General features: G+C 32.3%; 2 protein-coding genes and 2 pseudogenes across 2 annotated transcripts; 1 reads left to right on the plus strand and 3 right to left on the minus strand.

Moving 5' to 3' along the window:
* Positions 1-5,197: 5,197 nt before the first annotated feature.
* LOC120617571 (olfactory receptor 8K1) lies at positions 5,198-6,260 on the minus strand. Its single transcript, XM_039881633.1, has one exon. The coding sequence runs from the start codon at positions 6,161-6,163 to the stop codon at positions 5,213-5,215; it is 951 nt and encodes a 316-aa protein (XP_039737567.1). The 5' UTR covers positions 6,164-6,260; the 3' UTR covers positions 5,198-5,212.
* A 4,906-nt stretch (positions 6,261-11,166) lies between these two features.
* OR8K5 (olfactory receptor family 8 subfamily K member 5) lies at positions 11,167-12,108 on the minus strand. Its single transcript, XM_039882714.1, has one exon. It carries the CDS (start codon positions 12,106-12,108, stop codon positions 11,167-11,169), a length of 942 nt encoding a protein of 313 aa, XP_039738648.1.
* A 417-nt stretch (positions 12,109-12,525) lies between these two features.
* On the minus strand, positions 12,526-12,644 carry LOC120622745 (uncharacterized; annotated as a pseudogene).
* Positions 12,645-20,369: 7,725 nt separating this feature from the next.
* Positions 20,370-21,303, plus strand: LOC120619108 (olfactory receptor 5J2-like; annotated as a pseudogene).
* Positions 21,304-22,538: the final 1,235 nt, after the last annotated feature.

Consider the following 22,538-nt stretch of genomic DNA (forward strand, 5'->3'; position numbering starts at 1 on the left):
TAACTTATTTATTTATTTATTTATTTATTTATTTATTTTATTAAAATGATTGGGGTGACATTGGTGAGTAAAATTCTATAGATTTCAAAGGTACACTTCAATAATACATCATATGTATATTGTGTTGTGTGTTCATCACGCAAAGTTAAATTTGGAGCCAAAAACATACAATGGAGAAAGAAAAGCCTCTTAAATAAATGATACTCTGAAAATTGGAAAGTCACATGCAAAAGAAGAAACTAGATTACTATCACCATACACTAAAATTAACTCAAAATGAATCAAAGACCTGACTATGAGACCTAAAACAATAAATTGCATAGAAGAAAATATAGGCACTAAAATCATGGACCTTGGATTTAGAGAGGATTTTATGAATTTGACCTCCAAAACAAGGGAGGTAAAAGCAAAAATAAATGAATGGGACTATATCAAACTAAAAAGTCTGCACAGCAAAAGAAACCAACAAAACAAAGAGGCAAACAACTGAATGGTTTATTTTCGAACATCCTATTTTAGTTCAGTGGAATTAAGGGCAACCCTGTAAGTGAATCTTTTTTCCTGGGTTTTATTTTCTCTTTGAGAATGGTATAGAGGTTGTATCCTATCAAACCAGCAATCTACAGGTCTACAATTTCTTAGTCTTGCTCCTATTTATGTAGTGTCTCTCCTCAAACAGAAGTCTTTCTTTTTGAGAGTCAGCTGAAGTGTGGCAGATTTATTTTGCTATCAGGTAGATGGTGTATCTTAGGCATTATTATTACATTGATTATATAATTTGCATATATACATATGTGTGTGTGCCTGTATGTTATTGAATTTAATGGAAAATTTTCTTGAGAAAATCTGTGATATATTATTATATTCTCAAAAAAAAAATCATTTGAAGTTTGGGTAGTTTTGTAACCAGTTTTCTTTCACATGTTATCCTGTGAAACAAACAGTTTTAATTTTAGATATTGCCAACATAAAATTGTGATAAAAATAACCTCAGTGAGCAAAAATCCATTCTTTCTGTAGTGATATAATTTATTTAAGTACATAAGACATAATGATACAATTCTAATTTGGAAACATAAATAGCTGGATCATATTTAACACCCTATATTCACCAAACGAGTTATAAATCTTGGAAACAAACCTTTAAGTATTTTATTACTTGATTAGACATGAGGTTTAGTATCTTCTAAAATGAAAATGAGGAATAGTTTGGATCTTTTAAAGGCCATTATAGAAAAATAAGATAAATATTTTCTACTCACCTCTAATGGAGAATATGCTTCAGATTCTTAGTGAGTATCTCTATGCAGCTGTAGCAGTGAGAGTTTATGGAGCTCTATAAACCTTGGAGACCCTAACTCTGAAGCACAGGTGATTCTAGTATCCTCTAATTGCCTTTTACATCCTTGGGGAACATGTCACCCAGGATTGGCTCCCTAACTAGATCTCCGTCTAGGAGGTCAACCAGACCACTCTGAGTCTTCTTTGCGACAGTCCAGATCTATGTAATTGAAGTTATTCATCTATTATTTTCATTTTGGAATTTTACCAGCACATAATGAAAATGATATGTCAGTAAATTTAGTATCCTTTCTTGGGGGGTGGGGGGAACTACTTGAAAAAAGTCACAATGCATAATCTTTTTTCCTCAGTGTTTTATTTTTTACTTCTTATTATTATGCATATATGTAAAACTTTTATCCAACAACACATAATCAGGATGAGAAAGAATCCTTATCATTTATTTTAGAAATAAAAAAGAATATGATCATGTTATAAGCACGAGCTTATTTATTGCAGCATTTTTTTTGAATATCAAGTGATACTTTACTGCTCATCCTAGATTGTAGTATAACAACATTTTATTTATTTATTATGTTTATTTATTTATTTATTATATTACTGAATTGTACACTTGAAACCTATATTATTTTATTGGCCAATGTCTCCCCAGTTATTAAAATTATTGAGGTGACATTGGCCAATAAAATAATATAGGTTTCAAGTATACAATTCAATAACATATTATATGCATATTGGATTGAATGTTCACCACTCAAAGTTAAATTTCCTTCCATCATCATGTATTTGACTCCCTTAACCTTTAACTACCTCCTCCCCACCCCCCTTCCTTCTGGTAACCACTAAATTTTCTGTGTTCATGAGTCTCTGTCTTGTTTATTTGTTGCTTTTGGTTTTATATCCCACATAGGCGTGAAATCATATGGTTCTCAATTTTTTTCAGTATGATTTATTTTATTTAGCATGGTAATCTCAAGACCCATCTGGTTGTTACAAATGGCAGTATTTCGTATTTTCTTATGGCTCAGTAATATTCCATTGTATATATGTATCACATTTTTATCCAATCATCTATTGAAGGGCACTTCAATTATTTCCACACATTTTTTATATTGACAATAGAAATAAAAATATAAACAACCAAATGTCCATCAATCACAGGATGGCCAAATACAAGTGATTGATCTATATCCCACAATTGTATACTGATATTAAAAATTAAAAAATAAAAAATGTTTCTTGACCAAAAAAGATGCTGATGATTAATTCAAGTAAGAAAGTTGTAGGGAACATAATATATTATGATTCTTTAAAGCCCTTTTTATATAGATAATACTGGAGAATGTTATTAATATTATTTAACTTGTGGATCATGAAAAGTAATGGAAATAATAGGATTTGAAAAAGAAAAAGATACATGACCAAAAAAGTTTTTGCAATATAACATAAAATGTTGCTCTAGAAAATAGAATTTATTCATAACAACAAATATGCTTAGGGACAGGACCTGAAGCTAACATGGAAAACAAAATCAATCTGATTGGAGAATCAAATTTTGTATTTCCTTTATTCTGTTCACTTTGTTTTATTTCATTTTTTATTTTTAAAAATTAAAAAAAAGCTTTAAAGTTACAATTGATAAATAAAATTATATATATATATTTCAGGTATATAACATAATGTTTGGATCTATGCATATATTATGAAATGATTATAATAATCAAGCTAATTAACACATCCATAACCTCACATTTTTCTTTCTTTCTTTCTTTCCTTTTCTTTCTTTTCTTCCTTCCTTCCTTCCTTCCTTCCTTCCTTCCTTCAGCCTACGCTTCCTTCCTTCATTCAGCTTCCTTCCTTCAGCTTCCTTCCTTCCTTCCTTCCCTTCCTTCCTTCCTTCCTTCCTTTCTTTTCTTTCTAACAACAACAACAACAACTCTTTCTTTCTTTCTTTCTTTCTGCTTTCTTTCTTTCTTTCTTTCTTTCTTTCTTTCTTTCTTTTCTTTCTTTCTCTCCTCCTCTTTCTCCTTCCTTCCTTCCTTCCTTCCTTCATTCTTCTTCAGCTTCATTCCTTCTTCCTTCCTTCATACCATTCCTTTCTTTCTTTTCTTTCTTTCTTTCTTTCTTTCTTTCTTTCTTTCTTTCTTTCTTCTTTCTTTCTTTCTTTCTTCATTAACCTATTCCTTCATTCATTACCATTGTTATTTCATTCGTGCATTCATTCATTCCTTCGGTACTCGATGGCCTCGGTAACGACAACAACAACAACAATGACAACGGCATATATCTTTCATATATATATCTCTCTATCATTCATTCATTCATTCGTACCATTCATTCATTGTTACCATTTTATTTATTTATTCATTCATTCATTCCTTCCATTCATTTCTGCTTTCATAGTATAACAACAACAATATTTCTTTCTTTCAACAACAATATATATATATGTTTTTCATCATTCATTATTCATTTTCCATTTCATTCATTCATTCATTCCATTTCATTCATTCATTCATTCATTTATTCATTTTCATTCCTTTACTCTTTCTTTCTAACAACAACTGTTTCAACATATATATCTTTCTCCATTATTCATTCATTCACAGCTATTTCATTCATTATTATTCATTCATTCGTATAATGTTTCTTTCTGTTTCTTTTCATGTTTCTTTTGTAACAACTTTTCTTTCTTTCTTTCTTTCTTTCTTTCTTTCTTTCCTTTTTTACTCTCTTTTCTTAAGAACATTTAAGATCAACTCAATAAAATAGACTCCAGCACATTAAGAGAAAAAATAAATAAAACACATGGGTCTGAGATAAAGACACTTTTATCCATGTACTGAATTAATTCCTCACAATTTTTACTTTGAATACAAAGGTAGATTAAAACAAGCATAATTTGGGTAATGTATATATCTTAAACATATGAAAAATGCCTATTCAAACAACAAGGAGAATATTAATATGTAAGGAATCTGTACATTTGCTGAGTAGGTCCACAAGGTGAATGCAGCACTGTGTTAGCACAGAGTTCATGCAAAATATTGCTTCCGTGTACACAAGCTCATGAAGACAAATCAGACATGAATGAAAATAAAGATAACCTTGGGTTGTGTCAGATATCTTTAATCTTTGTTATCACTTCTATAAATTTTTCAAAATATTGATGTCATTCCAGTAGATGACCAGTTAACTCATTTATCTTGAGTTTGTCGATCCAAAGTCAGCTTGTTTATCAGAAGGCTATCGTAAACTAAAGTTAACTATAGTGTGCAGATCTGTGAAGGGGAACCCCAGATTAGCCAACATTTTTTTCATGGTTCCTAGTAAAAATATTTTCCCAAATGCCCACTCTATCTTTTAGGTAGAAAATATTAACTCAATCCAATTTGAATATTTCATTCTGAGGTGGCATGTTTTATTTATTTAGCCTAGAGTCTTGAAACATTTTGTTCATGCTGTATTATAATCAATCACACATTTACTCACTTTCTTGCCTCCTGCCTTGCTTACATATTCTTCATGGTTCAATTTTATTTATTTTTAATACACAGTGACAGCTATAAAATATATATTATTAATTTTTTGGTTAATTTTACTCCATTTTAAATATTTAAGATTTTTCTTTTTATCTCTGAAAGTCTAAGTTCAACCAAAAATTTGGTATGATTACCTTATTTCTCTATAATACAAGTTTCAATAAGACCTTGAAACTAACTCAAAACTTAAATTATCTGACTACAATATTTATTTATCTAACAAAGTAGAGAAGAGTACAGGGAGATACAAGAGGAAATACTTTATCCAGAAAAAGAAAAAAACTTAATCTGGTAAAACATTTCTACATTTTGATGCTATAATTGGATGAACAGAATATTAAACGAAGACCCACCTTTGCAACTGAGTATTAAGTGGGGATTTTGCAACAATTAGTTAAAGTTCTCCTCAGAGCATCTTTTACTTCTTTGTTCCTTAGGCTGTAGATCAATGGATTCAGCATAGGAATCACCAGGGTGTAAAACACAGAGGCCATTTTATCAAGATCAAAAGTATGACTGGATTTGGGTTGCAGGTAAATAAACAATAATGTACCATAGAACACGATCACCACCGTCAGATGGGAGCTGCAGGTGGAGAAGGCTTTGTACCTCCCCTCGGTTGAGTTCATTCTGAGAATGGCTACAAGAATAAACATGTAGGATACAAGAACAATCAAGAGAGAAGAGAGCAAATTACAGCCTGAAAAGATCAAAATGATCAGTTCTAGCTCATGTGTGTCAGAACAGAGCATGGATATCAGAGGGAGACAGTCACAGTAAAAATAACTGATGATGTTAGAGCCACAGAAGGACAATTTAAATAACTTAATTGTTAGAAATAGTGACACGAATGTGCTGTAGAGATAAGGAATAAGTACCAGCACCCAACGTACTTTCTCTGCCATGATGATCACATAGAGAAGAGGTTTGCAAATGGCTACGTAGCGATCATAGGCCATTGCTGATAGAATAAACAGTTCAGCGATGATGAAAATCTCAAACAATGCTAGCTGGGTGGCACACCAATTGTAGGAAATTGTATTTTTGTGAACCACAAAGTTTACCATCATTTTTGGGCCAATGACAGTGGAGTAACCAAGATCAGTAATTGACAAATGTCTAAGAAAAAAATACATGGGAGTATGTAGTTTGGTATCCAAATGGGTCAAGAGAACCATACCCAGATTGCCCGTTGCTGTGACCAAGTATATAACCAGAAAGATTCCAAAGAAAGGTGCCTGCAGTCTAGGGTTGTCAGTGACCCCCAAGAGAATAAATTCGGTCACCTTGGTCACTGCAGTATGATTGTGTTTCTCCATATAGTTCTTCTTGGTAACCTGTGTAAGGTATAAAATCAATACATATTATATTGGAGATGGTATCTTCTAAAAGAATTTAGTACAGGATTTATGAGATTTAGAGACATTTTCTTTGTCTTAAATTATAAATAGAGACTCCTGTTCCCATCAAGCCAAAACTACACATTTTAGTGTAAATTCCTGACAATCAACTTGTATGATTCTAATGTGTTTCTGACATGCAGCTTTTGATTGTGGAGACCACTATTTGAATGACATCTATCTGGAATAAATAAATGTATAGCTAGCTACACAATTAGATAAAGACCTAGGCATACCACCCGTGAAGTTCCCTTTCACAAATCCCTGGGTGACCTACGTAACTGATTGCTTGAATAACCCTGCTTTTCCCTTTCTATACTTTAATTTCTGCTCTTAGGTTTTAAATTCGTCAATAAAGAGTAAATGTAGGCAGCCTGCCCTTGACCCCAATAAAAGCAGAACCCCAGGTCCACATGTTCTTTTTCTCTCTTTACCTGGACCTTGTGAGGCAAATACCCTCCAAGACCAGAGTAAGAAACCTTATTTTAAAAGTTCCCTGATGGTTGTTGGTGATGGTGAATCATAGTAAGAATAACAAGGGTTGGTTCAGCCACAATATTGGTTCTGGTGGGGAAATATCTAGGGGGCTTGACACAGGACAGAGGTATGTGCCCTCAGGCATTCCTAGCTGATAGTATCACTGTTGACAGGCTGAAATTGACATAAATACATTTTCATTGAAACTTTGGTAAAACTTGCTTTAAAGAGGCAAGATATTTTGAAGTGGTTGTTTTGATATATCTCCTATGACATACTTTTTTGATCCAAAGTCACTTTAAGTATATAAAAGATCTATCTATTATATTTCAGCTTTTTAAAAATTTCAAGTAATTTGTAAACACATAGGGACACCTAAACCATATACCTTACATTATTGGCAATTATCATATCTGTTTAAAGTAGCGAGACATAAAAAAACTTCCTAATCTGTTGGTGGAGTGATGGATAAGGCAGTGATTGGGAAAAGCCTGACCATTAATATATATTTCAGTACTTATCACTGTAAGTTCAGCTTGATTATTCAATATAAAATCTAATGTTGTAATACATTAATATTAGGAGTTTATTATTAATATCTTAGCCCCCTCTTAACACATCTGTTGTTTCTGCCTATTATACCACTTCTAATATCTTGTGATCATATACCCCTCTTTTTCATAAAGAGAACTTGGCCACTGTGGTTATTTAAAACCCTAAATGGAGATGCATGTAAAAAGGCCCAGTAAAAGGAAGAATACAAATGAATATAAAGCACTGATAGAGAACTTATGATGTGCCAGGCACTGTTATGAGCACTTTACATATACTTACGTATATTATCTCATATGATCCATGCGGTAGCTCTACAAAGTAGATAGTCTTACCATATTCATTTGAAAGTCACGGAAACTGAGGCACAAGGAGTAAAATAATTTAACCAAGGTCACAGATAGTAAATGGTGGAATCGGGATTCAAATAGTCATTATATTTTCAGAATATATTTTATAAATATAATGCTTCCTTTATATTAAGGTCACCTTGAGTAGATAGGAAATAAAAAGGGTACAGAAGGGACGACACATGGTAAATAAAGATAGATAAAAAACCCTTGTTAAAATTGATGATTTTATCAGTAAGTTCTCTGGAAAACTCCACTCCACAGAGTGTCAGATCTGTCCTGAACATTAATCCTATTAATGACAGAAATGTATATTGCAAGGGAAAAATAAACAGTTTTGCAGAGCATAATGCCCTTCGAGATCTTTAATGATGATCCAGTTTAAGCTGTATGCCCTAAGAAATTTTCAAACCAGTATTTTCTACTCACCTTAGGGGAGAATCTGCTTTGACGTCTTACTGTTTTAATTCTCATTGGTTGTTGGAGAATGCATTTAAGTGTTTTTCTACCCACTTGAGATTCATTTTGTTAGTTTTGATCTGATTCAAGAATTACAAATTGCATGTAATTACCTGAGGGAGAGTGCCCTTGATTTCTGTTTATTCTTGAAATGTCCCATTAGGAAAAGTCAAAGATACTTCATGCCTAGGTCTATCTGAATAAATAAATTAGGCAAAATTATTAAACACTGGAAATCATAAATATGCCTTTGTCAGCATCTCAGTTACACTATATCCTGCACATATTAGGTATGTTACACACACACAGACAAAATGTGTGAGTAAATGAAATTGACTTCTTAAAATAAGATTATGCAACATTTGATAATATAACATCCCTTAACTAAGAGTATTTTTGCTGGATATCTAATCGTAGGTTAACATAAGACAATGTCTTATATGATTTGTATCTGCCAATAAATCAGTGGTAAATTTTTTTCTTCATCTGTTCATAAAGTATTTTTCAACCGATTTCTCTTTATCATTGGTTTTCAGAAATTTTATTGTGATATACTTTGGTGTAATTTCCTTTCTGTTTATTTTGCTTAGGATTATCTTAACTTTTTATATCTTCGGAATTATAGGTTTTTTAAAAAAATAAATTTGGAAAAAATGTGCCCAACATTTCCTCCAATGGTTTTCCTGCCCTTTATAGTCTCCGCTTTCAACTTAGACTTACATTTGAATGTACAGTATATAGCTTGTTATTGTTCTACAGATCATTGAGAATACTTTTGTGGTGTTTATTCAGTATTTTAATTTCTCTCTGGCTTCATTTTGGGTAGCCTCTATTATGATATGTTTAAGTGTAGTTATTGTTGCTAACACAAGGTTCATGTGCCCAATGTTTAAAAACAGCCAATATTCAATAGATCAGAATTTGGAATAAGGAAAGGTTTATTGATGAGAAGATGCTGACTGAGAAGATAGGAGCTTTCAATGGTTTCTCAAATCCTTCTTTAGAGTTCCAGCACCCTTTACCCAGAAGAGGCAGGGCAAGAATTAAGATCCAAGGAAGACCTCGAAATCTCCAAATCATCTTGTTCATGGTGATCTAAGTCTTGTCCTGAGGTTCTCGTAAATCTTTGGTAAACAGTCATTAACACATTTCCCCACCTCTCCAGCAAAAGCTTCTTTGGACTAGGGGCTATTTTTGCAAAACACTCAAGCCTCAAGAATTCTTCTAGTCCATTAGCATATCTATAGCAGGAACTATTAACCAGAGCCAGAGGGAGAAAGAGTGAGCATTTCACTCTGCTACATTAACATTTCTTTTTTGGTGTATAATTTGCTTTATAATCTGCTATTACTCTCATTCAAAAAAAAATTTGTTTCCATACAGTGTTGTATTTGAGGTCCCATTTTTTTTTTTAAAATCTTTCATCTATCTCCTCAAAAAGTTAATGTTTTCTTTAAATCATTCCGTATATTGAACATTCTTTCATACTAGTCTCAGCCTATCAATATCCAATGATGTGGCTGGACTAGTCCTTGTCGTTCTTATTATGATTGCAAAGTTGCCCTTCAGCAATAACCAACAGGAAACTAAAAAGATACAGGTTTCAAGTAATTCATAACATAGTAGACCTGGGATCAAACAGTGAAGTTACAAGTAGAGACCACTCAAGGGGCCTGGGATTCTGTTTTATTGGGCTCTAGGGTGGGGGTCTAGGGTTCTCTAGACTTACTCTTTATTAGTCAATTTAAAACAGAAGAGTGGAAATTTAAAGCTCGGGAAAAGAAAACAAACAAGTAGCCCAGATGGTCCATTGTTGAAATCAACCAAAATGTCCAAAATAAAAGAACCTCCATGGGGAAGGCAGCCTGGCTCTTTAAAGTCTAGTGGTGGCTAGCAATGTGTTTATTCAAGATAGCAGTCTTTGAAGGATGTCCCTTTGGGATAGATTCCTTGTTAATCAAAACTTAATTCAGAGACTCGCACTAAAAAAGAAAAAAAAAAAACACAAATAGCAGGACTTATACTACAAACATATTTATAAAATGTTTTAAAGGCTTTTGCCCAATAATTGTATCATTACTCTTATTTCATGGTTTATGTTATCTCCTGAGTGGAATCACCTGTTCTTGTTTTTATATATGTCTAGTGTTTGTGATTGGATGTAGAATATTATGAATTTTGTGTTAATGAGTGCTATAACTTTTTTTTCTGTCTCCCTAAAAGAGTCCTAAATGTTTTAAACAAAAATCAGATGGCTCTTTTTGAGGCTTATTTTCAAACTATATGAGGAGGAACAGCGGAAGTCTAAGTGGGTTTTATCTCTGCTGGATGCCTCAGTGTTGAAAGAGGACTCTATTCCCTAGATTTGGGAACTCTAATGTCTTCATGCCCTGTGTGATCTCTGGAATTGTTCAGTTTACAATTCCCTGATTATTTTTTTCACAGTCTTATGGACTTTCACTGTAGGCATCCCCAAGTTAGTGTTCAACCACAAACTCAAGAATATCTTGTAATGGAGAAAAACGTGAGCTACAAGAGAAAGAGAAGATGTATGGGAAACAAACAGCAACATGCTAGAAGTAGGTCTTCATTATTTGTAATTATTTTACATGTAAATGGAGTAAATTATCCAGAGGCAGATATTTGCAGAATAGATTTTTAAAAATTATGATCTCAGTATATGCCGTCTGCAAGAGGCTCACTTTGTTTACACTCTTATGTGACATTCATAAAATAGAATAAAAACAAGATGATAGATAACTACTCTAAAAGAATAATAATAAAAGAACAAAAACAAACACATAGTTTATTGAGGTAGAATTTAATAAGTGTTTCAGCTGGAAGAAATGTCAGATTCTATAGGATTATTAAAAGAAATAGTGATTCAAAAACAAGAAATGTTAAGGAGGAAGTGTTGTTTAATTGAGATATAAGATATGAGGATTAATTTGGTTGAATATAAGAGAAACAGTCTATCTGTGCATTATGATTATTCTTTGTTCTGAAGTAAAAAAGAATATAATTATATGTATTAGAAATATTAAGTGACATTTAGGTTATTAGAACAATATTCTATGTTGAATATTAAATACAAAGTTTGCATTGATTCTTAAAGACCCTGTGGAAGGCATTTTTTACCTCTTTGTTCCTTAAGCTGTAGATCAAGGGATTAAGCATGGGGATCACCAAAGTGTAAAACACGGAGGCCATTTTATCAGTATCAAAGGAGTGAGTGGATTTGGGTTGTGTGTACATAAATAGCAGAGACCCATAGAACACAATTACCACTGTCAGGTGAGAACCACATGTGGAGAAAGCTTTTTTCCTGCCCTCTGTAGAATACATCCGAAATATAGCTATCAGAATCAAGATGTATGATATTAAAACTACCAACAGGGAAGAGAGCAAATTCAGTGCTGAAAATAATATGATCAACAATGCTATTTCTTGTGCATTTGAGCAGAGCAAAAGTAACAAGGGAACATCATCACAATAGAAATGATTTATGACTTTAGAGCCGCAAAAGGTCAAGGTAAAAATCTTAATAGTGAACATTAGAGCCTGAAAGGTACCGTAGAGATATGGAATACCCACTAGCATGTGACAACGTCTCTGGGACATAATAACATTATAGAGCAAAGGGTTACATATGGCTGAATAACGGTCATAGGCCATGGCCGACAAGATGAAAAATTCACTGATAATAAACATAAGGAAGAAAGCCAATTGTGTGGCACATGCATAATATGAAATGGTATTTTGATCCCTAATGAAATTTACCAGCATTTTAGGACAAATGACGGTAGAATTACCAAGATCAATGAAAGCCAGGTGTTTGATAAAAAAATACATAGGTGTGTGTAGGCGGGAGTCCACCTGGGTCAAGATGATCATACCCAAGTTGCCCACCACTGTGACTGTGTAGATGATGAGGAAGACCCCAAAAAGCAGACCCTGCAGCTCAGGCTGCCTCGTGACTCCCATCAGAATAAATTCAGTCAGCGATGTCAGATTCTGTTGGCCCATTTAGTCCAGTTAGCTCTTCTGGGAAGAACAGAGGGTTTTTATTAGCTTTCATGAAGTGTCATCTAAGCAAATTACAATCTTTGTAGACAGATTGACATTTTTTTTTCATAATAGTGCATACAACATAATTCCCAGATCTGATTTTATTTTTTATTTATTTTTATTTAAATTTATTTATTTATTTATTTTGGTGAGGCAACCCTTGGTTGACCTCACAGATTGCAAGGACCTTGTCAGTTTACAATCTGTTATTTTTTTATTTTTTAGAATTTAATAAGTGTTTCAGCTGGAAGAAATGTCAGATTCTATAGGATTATTAAAAGAAATAGTGATTCAAAAACAAGAAATGTTAAGGAGGAAGTGTTGTTTAATTGAGATATAAGATATGAGGATTAATTTGGTTGAATATAAGAGAAACGCCTATAGCATCTGGTCTTCCTAGGTGGTCTCCCATCCAAGTACTAACCAGGCCCAACCCTGCTTAGCTTTGGAGATCAGACGAGATCAGGCTTGTTCAGGGTAACATGGCCATAGACTCACATCTGATTTTAAAATTCAAATAAGTAATAGTATCTTTTACTTCCCAAGAAGAGAGATCCATAGGAAACACCTGCATTCTTACAGCAAGTTAAACTCTAACCAGAGTCAGCAGTGTTTGGAACATATCCACTGATTTTTTAAAAAAGCCATATAAGTATTAATATAGAAATATTGGACTTCATTTCATCTACACAATGGCATCACAGTTTTTCTTTAATACACTTACATTTTTGTCTGAGAATTCTTGTGGAATTTTGATTTTCTAAAAGAGAGAGACAGAGATAATATGAAGTTAATAAAGTTTCACATGTTGGATCTCTCATTGCCACTGTTAAGGTCCTACATGGGGCTTTAGCGATACAGTCGCAAAGTGAAACATCTTAGTAAAAGTTGTAAATGTAAAATATTTTAACCTCAGTCAACTAAGCTTACTTTCTCATTTTATTCTGATTTCTACTCCATCACACTTCAAACTAATAGCATAGTGTATTGGCATGTCTGCAGATATTCGTGGGGCCCGGCGAAGAGAGATTGTGGTAATAATATTTCATTTGACATTTAATGGGCATTTTAATAAGGTTCAAATTTTTTATTGAATAATGCTATCTATTCTGATGTCGAAATGATTTCTAAGAACACTCTCACCACCCAATACTCTGAGATGTGTCTGGGATTTTATTAGTACAAATATTATACTCTTAATTTTATGATATTTATGACATTTTTTACAGCTGAAATTAATTTTTTTCCATTTTAAATACTCACATTTATGCCTTAATTTACATGTACAACTTTTTCTTCTTTTAAAAAGAAAATCTTCAAATTAGTATAAGATCTAGATTCATTCCTGCTAAAATGTATGCTTTATATCAATATTCAGGAATTTTGAATATTTAATTTCATAGGCTTTGTTTCCTCTAATATGCTATTTACATGCATTAATTCTTCCATTGTGCATATGATAGGGTATGTAAAATATTTATTTGAGCAGTTATTATATCATATTACTGTCAATATATTCCTCAAATTGTATAATGGAGTGTATATAAAGTATAACACTGTGATTGTCAAATCAGTGATAAGTACCCATCTCTTCATTTCATAAAACTTACATGAGAAGTCAGTAAAACAAACTGACTCTGATTGAAGATAATGAAGCTGCTTTACCTTAATCCACAGTATTCCCTTCCTCTCACACTGAGTTTCTCTTCAGTGAAAACACCAAAACCTGTAAGCATGATTTTCAATTGAAAGAGTAATTGGAGTTCAAAATATCAGCCAGTTAAATGTAAGATGGAATTCTGTACTGTAATGCTCAGCTTTATCCTATGTAACTATCAGGCAGAAACTTCTGGGCACCTACCACAAGGTCCAGATCTATGGTCTGGAGCAGCTGAGCCTGGAGCCACCCTACAGCTGGTGGCAATTCTAGGAATCCATAATTTTTTGTTGTCAGTTTAACAAGTCTGATCCAAGGAATTCCACATGGGAGAGGCAAAGGGGGGCAAAACTGAATATTCTGGAGCCACGTCTATTCGAATTTCCTAGAAGTTGTCTTCTGTTTCTCCATTGATCCCACTCTCCATTGATCCCACTTTTTCAGATCTCTCTTCTTTCGCATATAAAAATCAAGTGTTTCAGGGTCTGCCACCATGGTTTTCCCAGCAGAATGCAAAATACCCTGGATTAAGCAAAGGAATTCCTAATTCTGGTACCAATCCTACCACACTGAAGTCTTCAGTGCTTTGCTAAGAATTATTCTAGTGTTTGTTGAATTTATCTCTGTTTTCAATGTCAGTGAGTACCTCCCTCTGAAGATGTATGGATTTCTTTTTACCCTGCTCATTCTTTTCTTTTCTTTTTTTAAAATTTACATTTTAATTTTACCGTGGTAAGAATACTTAACATGAGTATTACCCCATTAAAAGACTTTTAAGTGTACAATACTGTCAGTTTATAAAGCCTATTCTGAAAAAACAAACTGAGTAGTAACCAGCAACTAGGGAAAGACAGAAAACAACTAAAAAACCTACAAGTTCATCATGAGAGCTTACCTTTATATGTAAGGTATATATATCCTTATATTAAAATTATCTGCAGTTTGTAAAATATTGCATGGGCAACACATTCGTTAAAACACTTTTTTCTAAAAATGATATTAAAATCACATCGAATACATTTATAAGAAATAATATTTACCAAATGCTACATAACATATACTAAAATTATTTATTGTTTATCCGAAATGCAAATAAAACTGAGCATCCTATATCTGAAAATCCTAATTTTAAGAGATCATATTTTGAGACACTGCTTCCTCTTCACTTGCAATATCCAAATGCCACCATCAGCTCTCACAGATCAAATAGATCTATGACGTCTAGTCAATTCATAGGATTTAACACCCTGAAAATACTATTTTACTTCAGGGAACCCCGGCTTACAAAGGAGAAAATGAATTTTTTGTGTTGTGGTAGAAAGAATCAGCCCTCGGTGAACATGAGTGTTCATGGTCAGAAGCTAGGAATCATGGGAAATGACCAACACTCAGATGATAATCAAAATCAACAGTTCCCATCCGCTCACCTTTAATGAACGATTTGATTTTATTCTCCTAAATTGCTCTTATTTTTCTGTAAGTAAGGAGAATTTATGCTTCTTCTCCCTCTTTGAGATGCTCCCTGAGAAAGTGGCATGTAATTCATTCAGATGATGTTGCCCAAATCATCTAAGGAATTGGTAAAAATTACCCTGTAGTGCCTGCTAATTACCCAGGAGAAAATGTGAGAGACAGTTCAAGGAAAGAAACAAAACAACATCAATGTGGTCTGAGCATGATGTAATGGCAGTCACTCGCTCACAGAGTCAATGACTAAAGTAACTATGGAAAATACTTCAATATCAGATTTATCTCAGTAAACCTGGAACAGTTCCTAAAGTCGTGGTAAAATTATAAGTGACATTATCGTCTTCACATAGGATTTTTTTCTTTGAATTTATTTTTGAAATAAAAATATGTAGTAAGCACTGGGTTAAAAATATATCACTAACTTATGTGAGATAGATATGCTATTCTCATATTCAGAGGACACCAAGCTCAGATAACATGTAATTTGCCCAAAGCCACATGATTGATAACTAGGAGATTTGAAATGTATGCCTCATCTTTAAATAAATGATATATGTGCCTTGTCCTTTCCTATGACAAACCTGTAACGATTATTGTAATGCAATGCGTTACTGTAATGATGGCCTCAATTGTAGTGTTTCCTGAGCTGAGAATCCATCATTCTTGGATAATGTTCAGTACAATCTCATTGAGAGTAAAATTTAATAGAAGATAGTCCATTCCATCTCTCATAAATGTTATGCATGCTCTCCTTCTCTATGACTTCTACATGTATAAGAATTGAGAGAAATCTACCAGTAGTTAAATATGGATCTAAATAGTAGAAACATCCAGCTCCTTAGCAATAGATCCTCAGGTTTCCATGGTTATCTAGCTGCCTTTATAGATTTTCTGGTAATTAAAGTTCAGTTGCTTCCTGTTGTTTCTGTAGGATATTTTAAAAAAACTTTGTTAGTATCCGGCTTCTATATTTCTTCCTTGAAATAGTTATGACCTAGTTCCTCTAGCAATAGTGGGCTACATTTGTTTTTTCACACCAAGACACAACTTCTGTTTGATTAGTTAATGTTTTTCACAGGTATTCATTCATTCATTCATTCATTCATTCATTCATTCATTCAGGCATGCATGCATTGTTCTTGATCACTTGCTTAGACATTGCTAGTAAATTAGCCTATAATCCTGGTCATTTTGTTAGAGGGCTTGTCCATTTTCCTTTTTTTTTTTCTTTTATTCATTTGATTTTCATTAAAAAAAATTTAAAATATATTTATTGCTTTTCAGACTCTTGATTTTGGAGATGTCCTTTCTCACTGTGTATTGTAATTGCATGGTTAAGTTTACCTTAACAGGACTTTCTCTGTGACAATCCTAGAAGGTTACTTCTGTTAGCAGTACCTTGGTGCTACCAACTCAAGACTCTGTATGTTAATTTTTCAGCTTGAAGCTTCCTTACTTGTGCAGAGAGCAAAATCCAAAAATTCCACCCGTCTGAAGAAAGACTGTGGTTACTGATTCTCAGAGGAAGCTTTTTTTCCTAACGAATTGCAGATCATGGTGGGCAAGTTTATTTATAATGTTTGATGACAAACAGATTTATTTTGTTAGGATTTTCATGAGAATGACAGTTTTTCAGATACTAGATTTATATTTAGGTTTTCATGGAATTCTGTGTTGTTCATGGGCCTAAAGGCTTAGCACCTTTTTGTACAAATTGAATCTCACTTATAAAGTTATAAAGTTTTGCAAATATCTCCAGGAGAGTCATTGTATCAGTGTCCATATTTGCTTTTTGATTTTCTTCTTTTTCTTCCTTTTGAGCCTAATAACAAATTTATTTATTTCTGTGTTATATACAATTGTTATAGTATGTTTTACTTTTATAGTCAACACTTTAATGTATTCTTTTTAAAAAATATTTTTTGAGGAAGATGGACTTATATATACTCTGCCATTTTCTAGAAATGCAAGTACAACCATGTTTGCCTGTTTGTTTTTGAAATCCCTCTCTTTCCAGTGCCAAGCAATATCAGCTTGTCCTTGTTCTTTAAGAAGTATCGGTTAAATGAATGAGAATATTATAGCTAAATATAATATCTAATAAGAGTAACACATGGCCATTCTACTTGTTAGATAGGACACAGAATTAGATTCTGAACAGAAGTGTATGGATGGGGTGGTGGAATGTCGTGTTCCAACTTTTCATAAAGAATAGCCATTAGCACACTGACTTCCGCTTATGCACTTTTGCCTTATAAAGTGAGGGCTCAGTCTCTATTATATCTTAATGAATTGCTATCCAGTTTATGCAAATTTCTTAAATCAACATTTCTACTATTTTCTCACCTTTAGCTCTATGACGCCTTCCACTCTTTATAATATTTTTTTATATTACACATCTTATAGAAACCAATTCCACTGGGATACCTTGAGAAAGTCCCTCGAGAAACCAGAATGCAATTCAAAGTGTAATTTTGCTGTTGTTGCTATCATGTAATCAGTGTCTGAACCACAGGGAGTCTGACCTACTTAGAAAAAATTCATATAATATGCATATATATATTTGTCTCCTTTTAAATTTATCCTCCTTGAGGAAAGAATTAAAGATGTAAAACCACTGTTTCTTTTTTTATCATGTTTGTTTTGTATTGTTTTACTTGATATATAGAACATATTTAATACATATAATACATGTTACATATGTTATATGTAATATATATTTAAACCTGGAGTGATTTTCAGTTATCTACCATTAAGATATTACTTTTAACCTCAGATAAAAAGATTAACTGATTTTATTTCTAAGAAGAGAGTAAGATACCATGGAAATGAACATGAGTGTTCTAAGTAAAGTGGACTTTTTAACATCTTTGGTAAGTTAAGTCATTCGTTTTAATGTCTTCTTATTTCTTTTAATGTTTTTATATTTAGTATTTATTCTCCAGATAATTGAAAATTTAAAATATGATAGGATCATATCAGTGTTTTAATTCTTAAAGTTCATGTAAGTTAAGTTTATATCTTATTATATAATTCAGTTATGACATTGCCATCAAATATTGGTGCTAAAGTTATTAATTTTATATTTGGATAGTTAATTTAATTTCTAATTTCTCTTAAACATGCTTTTTTCCCAAATTATAGTTTACAATAGAATTTATATCTATAAGTGATCTTTTATTAATAGAAAATTTTCAGTTAATGCTCGAAGAGTAGTGGAAGAAAGAGCAGGTATAAGACAGATCTATGTATGAAAAATGCAGCTTTGAAATATTCGGGCTTACTTGTTGAAAGTGTTCTTTTATATTGTCAAATCTGTTAGTAATCTCTAAAGAGCATGTGAGATGTCATGAAAAAATATAGGTATTTATTTTATTTATCTCACATTTAAAAAGACCAGTTTGTAAATGACAACTTGAGATATCCACTTGATTATGAATATAAACAAATAAATAAAAAGTGTTTAAGCAGTTCAGAAATGCTCCAAAATAGAAATTGTTGAATTACAATGATTTTAAAGTTTAATACTGATTACCATGACTTAAAAAATATCACACACTCAATATATATCACTATTCTGTCTAGCTAGCTATATCTCATATAGCGATGCAACTATCTAATTTATTAAATGTTTAATTTATACTCAATGAAGACTAAATACTTTATTGGAATCATATCATTCAATCCTCTCAGCAATCTTGTAGAAGTACATATAATTATGTCCTGGATCTAGAAAGTTAAATAACTTGTCTAATGAAATAAAGCTATTATTTTCAACAATAGGATTTGGCCCAGGATTAATGGATTCTTATCCTCTCATCATTGTGGCAATGGAAATGTTTTAATTAAAATAAAGATGGTGTGAATTACAGATAAACCAAAATCATCACCATTTTTTTCTCATAATTTCTAAAATAACACTCCAACTTAATAGAGAAGAAGAGAGATAATTCTGAAACAAATATGAACAGCTTTGATTATAAAGTGCAAGTATCCAACCATATAATGGAAATTTATTTTTAGAAAGACTTAAATTGTCTAAACTATCTATTATAGGGTGAAAAATATACTACTTTATATTTTAGATAATTTTAGGCTTTCAAAAAATATAATTTCCATTTGATGAGTTAATATATAATATATATTATATATATGTATAGTTTGAATTACTGTTTTTCTTAATTTTCTAAAATTATTCGAGATCTCAGAAAAAAACAGGAAGACTTTATATGATCCATATGTGCAAGATATGGGATTCTGTGTCCTAGCTCTCAGAGTTAATGATCTTTCAGGGCTTCTTCTACCATGAATATGGGGAAGATTGTCCCACAGCAGAAATCCTGGCTACTTTGAATAGGTATCACACAAGAAACAGGCTTGTGTTTCATGAGTTGTACAGTTTGGCTGTTGACACTCAATGCCTCCCATGGAAAAAGAAGTCAGAATCTTTGGTATTTTAAAATGTCATCTCTGTAGATACTTGAGCCATCTTCTTACTTCATGATGTGGCGGCCACTCTGCTGTCTGTCTATAGGAATGTACTTGTCAATTGATTCCATATATAGCTCAAAATAAATATAATTTTAAAGACTCTTCGCATTATTTTTTTTTTACTTAAAAACAAACAAACGAGATCAGAAAGGAATTTCATCAAATAACTATTTAATTTTCTAATGGTATATATTATACATGCTATTATTTCAATTGTCATTAGTGTCTTCTTAGTGCTAGTATAATTTTGGTATTGAAGTGGACATTTTAGAGGCAGACCGAAGCTATGAGTGGTAAAGTTTTTTTTTTTACATTTTGGTTTTTATGAAATATAATCCTATAAAGTGACATTACTAGAATGAAAATTAGAGATCATTTAGTCTATGATTGGTAATTTTATTGATGAAAAACTCAGATTCAAAGGAACTTTTTTCCCCCAAGACTGATATCAGTAATTTTATGTATATGTATTTATATACGTTATATAGATACACACACACACACACACACACACACACACACACACACAATAATATCAATATATTTATGTAATTGTAACCTCTGAATTTTTTTCCATAACAGATTTTATGAAAAGAAACAAATGACTGAAAAGAATTTTACAGTGGCGACTGAGTTTATTCTTTTGGGATTGACAGGCCGTGCAGAACTGAAAGTTGTATTTTTTGTGTTGTTCCTGGTGATTTATGCCATTACTCTTGTGGGGAATCTGGGCATGATCTTCTTAATCCAAATTTCTCCCAAGCTCCATACACCCATGTACTTTTTCCTTAGCTGCCTTTCTTTTGTAGATGCCTGCTATTCATCTGCAATTGCACCCAGAATGCTGGTAAACTTCCTGATTGTGAAGGGAACCATTTCTTTCTCTGCTTGCATGGTACAACATTTGTGTTTTGGAGTGTTTGTTACTACAGACGTTTGCTTGCTGTCAGTAATGGCATATGACAATTATGTGTGTGGCCATTGCAAATCCTTTGCTTTACAGTGTAGCCATGCCTAAGAGGAAGTGTGTAGGATTAGTCACTGGGTCATGTGGAATAATTAACTCATTAAAAACACAGTAAGCTTGGGTAGGCTGTCCTTCTGTAGGCTGAGTGTTGTCAGCCACTTCTTCTGTGATATTCCTTCACTCCTAGGGTTGTCATGCTCTGATACCTCCGTAATTAGTTGTTGCTCTTAACGTTCTCTGGAGTCATTGCCATTGCCACCTTCTTGATTGTGATCATTTCCTACATGTTCATTGTTTTTGCTATCCTGAGGACCTCCTCAGCAGCAGGCAGACAGAAAGCCTTCTCCACCTGTGCCTCTCACCTGTCTGCTGTGACCATATTCTACGGTACCTTAAGCTTTAGTTATATTCAGCCAAACTCCCAGTATTCCGTAGAAAAGCAGAAAGTAGTGTCTCTGTTCTACAGACTAGTGAGTCCCATGCTAAACCCACTGATTTACAGTCTGAGAAACAAAGAGGTAAAGAATGCTGTGAAAGGGCCATAGAAATGAAATATTTTTCCTGTTAACTTCAAGTCACTATTAATCTTATCACATTCTACCAGTTGGTTCTCACTTTCAATAATCCCATATTTAATTCATAGAACTGCATCATGAAAACAATAGCCTATCACATAGGTCTTCTGACATTCTAGGTTGTTAATCTCTAAATCAGTACAAAATATAGTATTGCATTTATAAAGACTTAAAGAATAATTTTGACATAAAGTTCAAAACTAATTCCATGTGTCCATTTAAGAATCTTCTTTCTCTTTATTCAAGACTTCAAACAAAGCATTGCCAAGAAGATATTTCACATTTTAGAAACTTACCATTTACAGAAATTTTATTGAATGTACTTAAAATCAGACTATGTAGGCAAACACCTAATATTGATTCAGTTCTGTAAGTACTGAGTCCATGGTTCTACTGACTTTTTTTTCATACTATAATGTCAACTTTTACCTTTAACAAACAAAAAGAAATCTGAGGAAAAATGTATTTAACATTAAAAATGTATGGGAAAAAATTAACATTAAATTAATTTGAATTAAGTATGTTTATATTTTTGAGCTTCATTTACTGTCAAGATTAGTAGAGGAAATCTGGGATACTTAAAAATCAAGAAACAGTTGAAGAAATATTCAGATAACTCAAATATTCAAATACTGCTGTTGGTTTATAGTTGACAGGACAAACATATTCAACTGGCTAACAAAAATTTCCAGATATAAATAAAAAACAGTTTAGTTATTCCTATAATATAAAATATAATTGTAAAATGGTGTTTTTTTTACAAGTAGATATTGGAATATATATGATATAGAAATGAATCGATTTAAAATATATATGATGGACATTCACGTGGTCTAAGAAGCTGATGCCATAAAATTATTTCCAACAATAACATCATAATTAAAATATTGTTAATAATACATGATGATAATATAAATACAGAGTAGAACAGATTTTGATACAATAAAGTATTATTATGCTCTGATAATCACATAAGAAACATGATGTTAGGTATAGCAGAAATTATATTTAAAATAACCCTTAGGTTACAAAACAGTTTACTCAATCTCTTTAGAAGTCTTGGATTACATTTCTATTTCTGCGACTGTTTAACTTTGCTATATGTTTTTATTATATTTTAAATAATTAGCTCCCATTTTGCCTTACTATAAGCATGTTATACATATACAATAAGAAAAAAATAAAAGTAGTGTGTGAATCTTTCAACTATATTTTTATTTATTTTTTC

This window comes from Pteropus medius, unplaced genomic scaffold (genome assembly GCF_902729225.1).
Source record: "Pteropus medius unplaced genomic scaffold, Ma_sr-lr_union100, whole genome shotgun sequence".
In the NCBI taxonomy this organism is placed as follows: domain Eukaryota; kingdom Metazoa; phylum Chordata; class Mammalia; order Chiroptera; family Pteropodidae; genus Pteropus; species Pteropus medius.

What these genes read in the sequence shown, in the direction of transcription:
- LOC120617571 (XM_039881633.1), bottom strand. Translation starts at nt 6,163, where the DNA reads ATGGAGAAACACAATCATACTGCAGTGACCAAGGTGACCGAATTTATT.
- OR8K5 (XM_039882714.1), bottom strand. Translation starts at nt 12,108, where the DNA reads ATGGGCCAACAGAATCTGACATCGCTGACTGAATTTATTCTGATGGGA.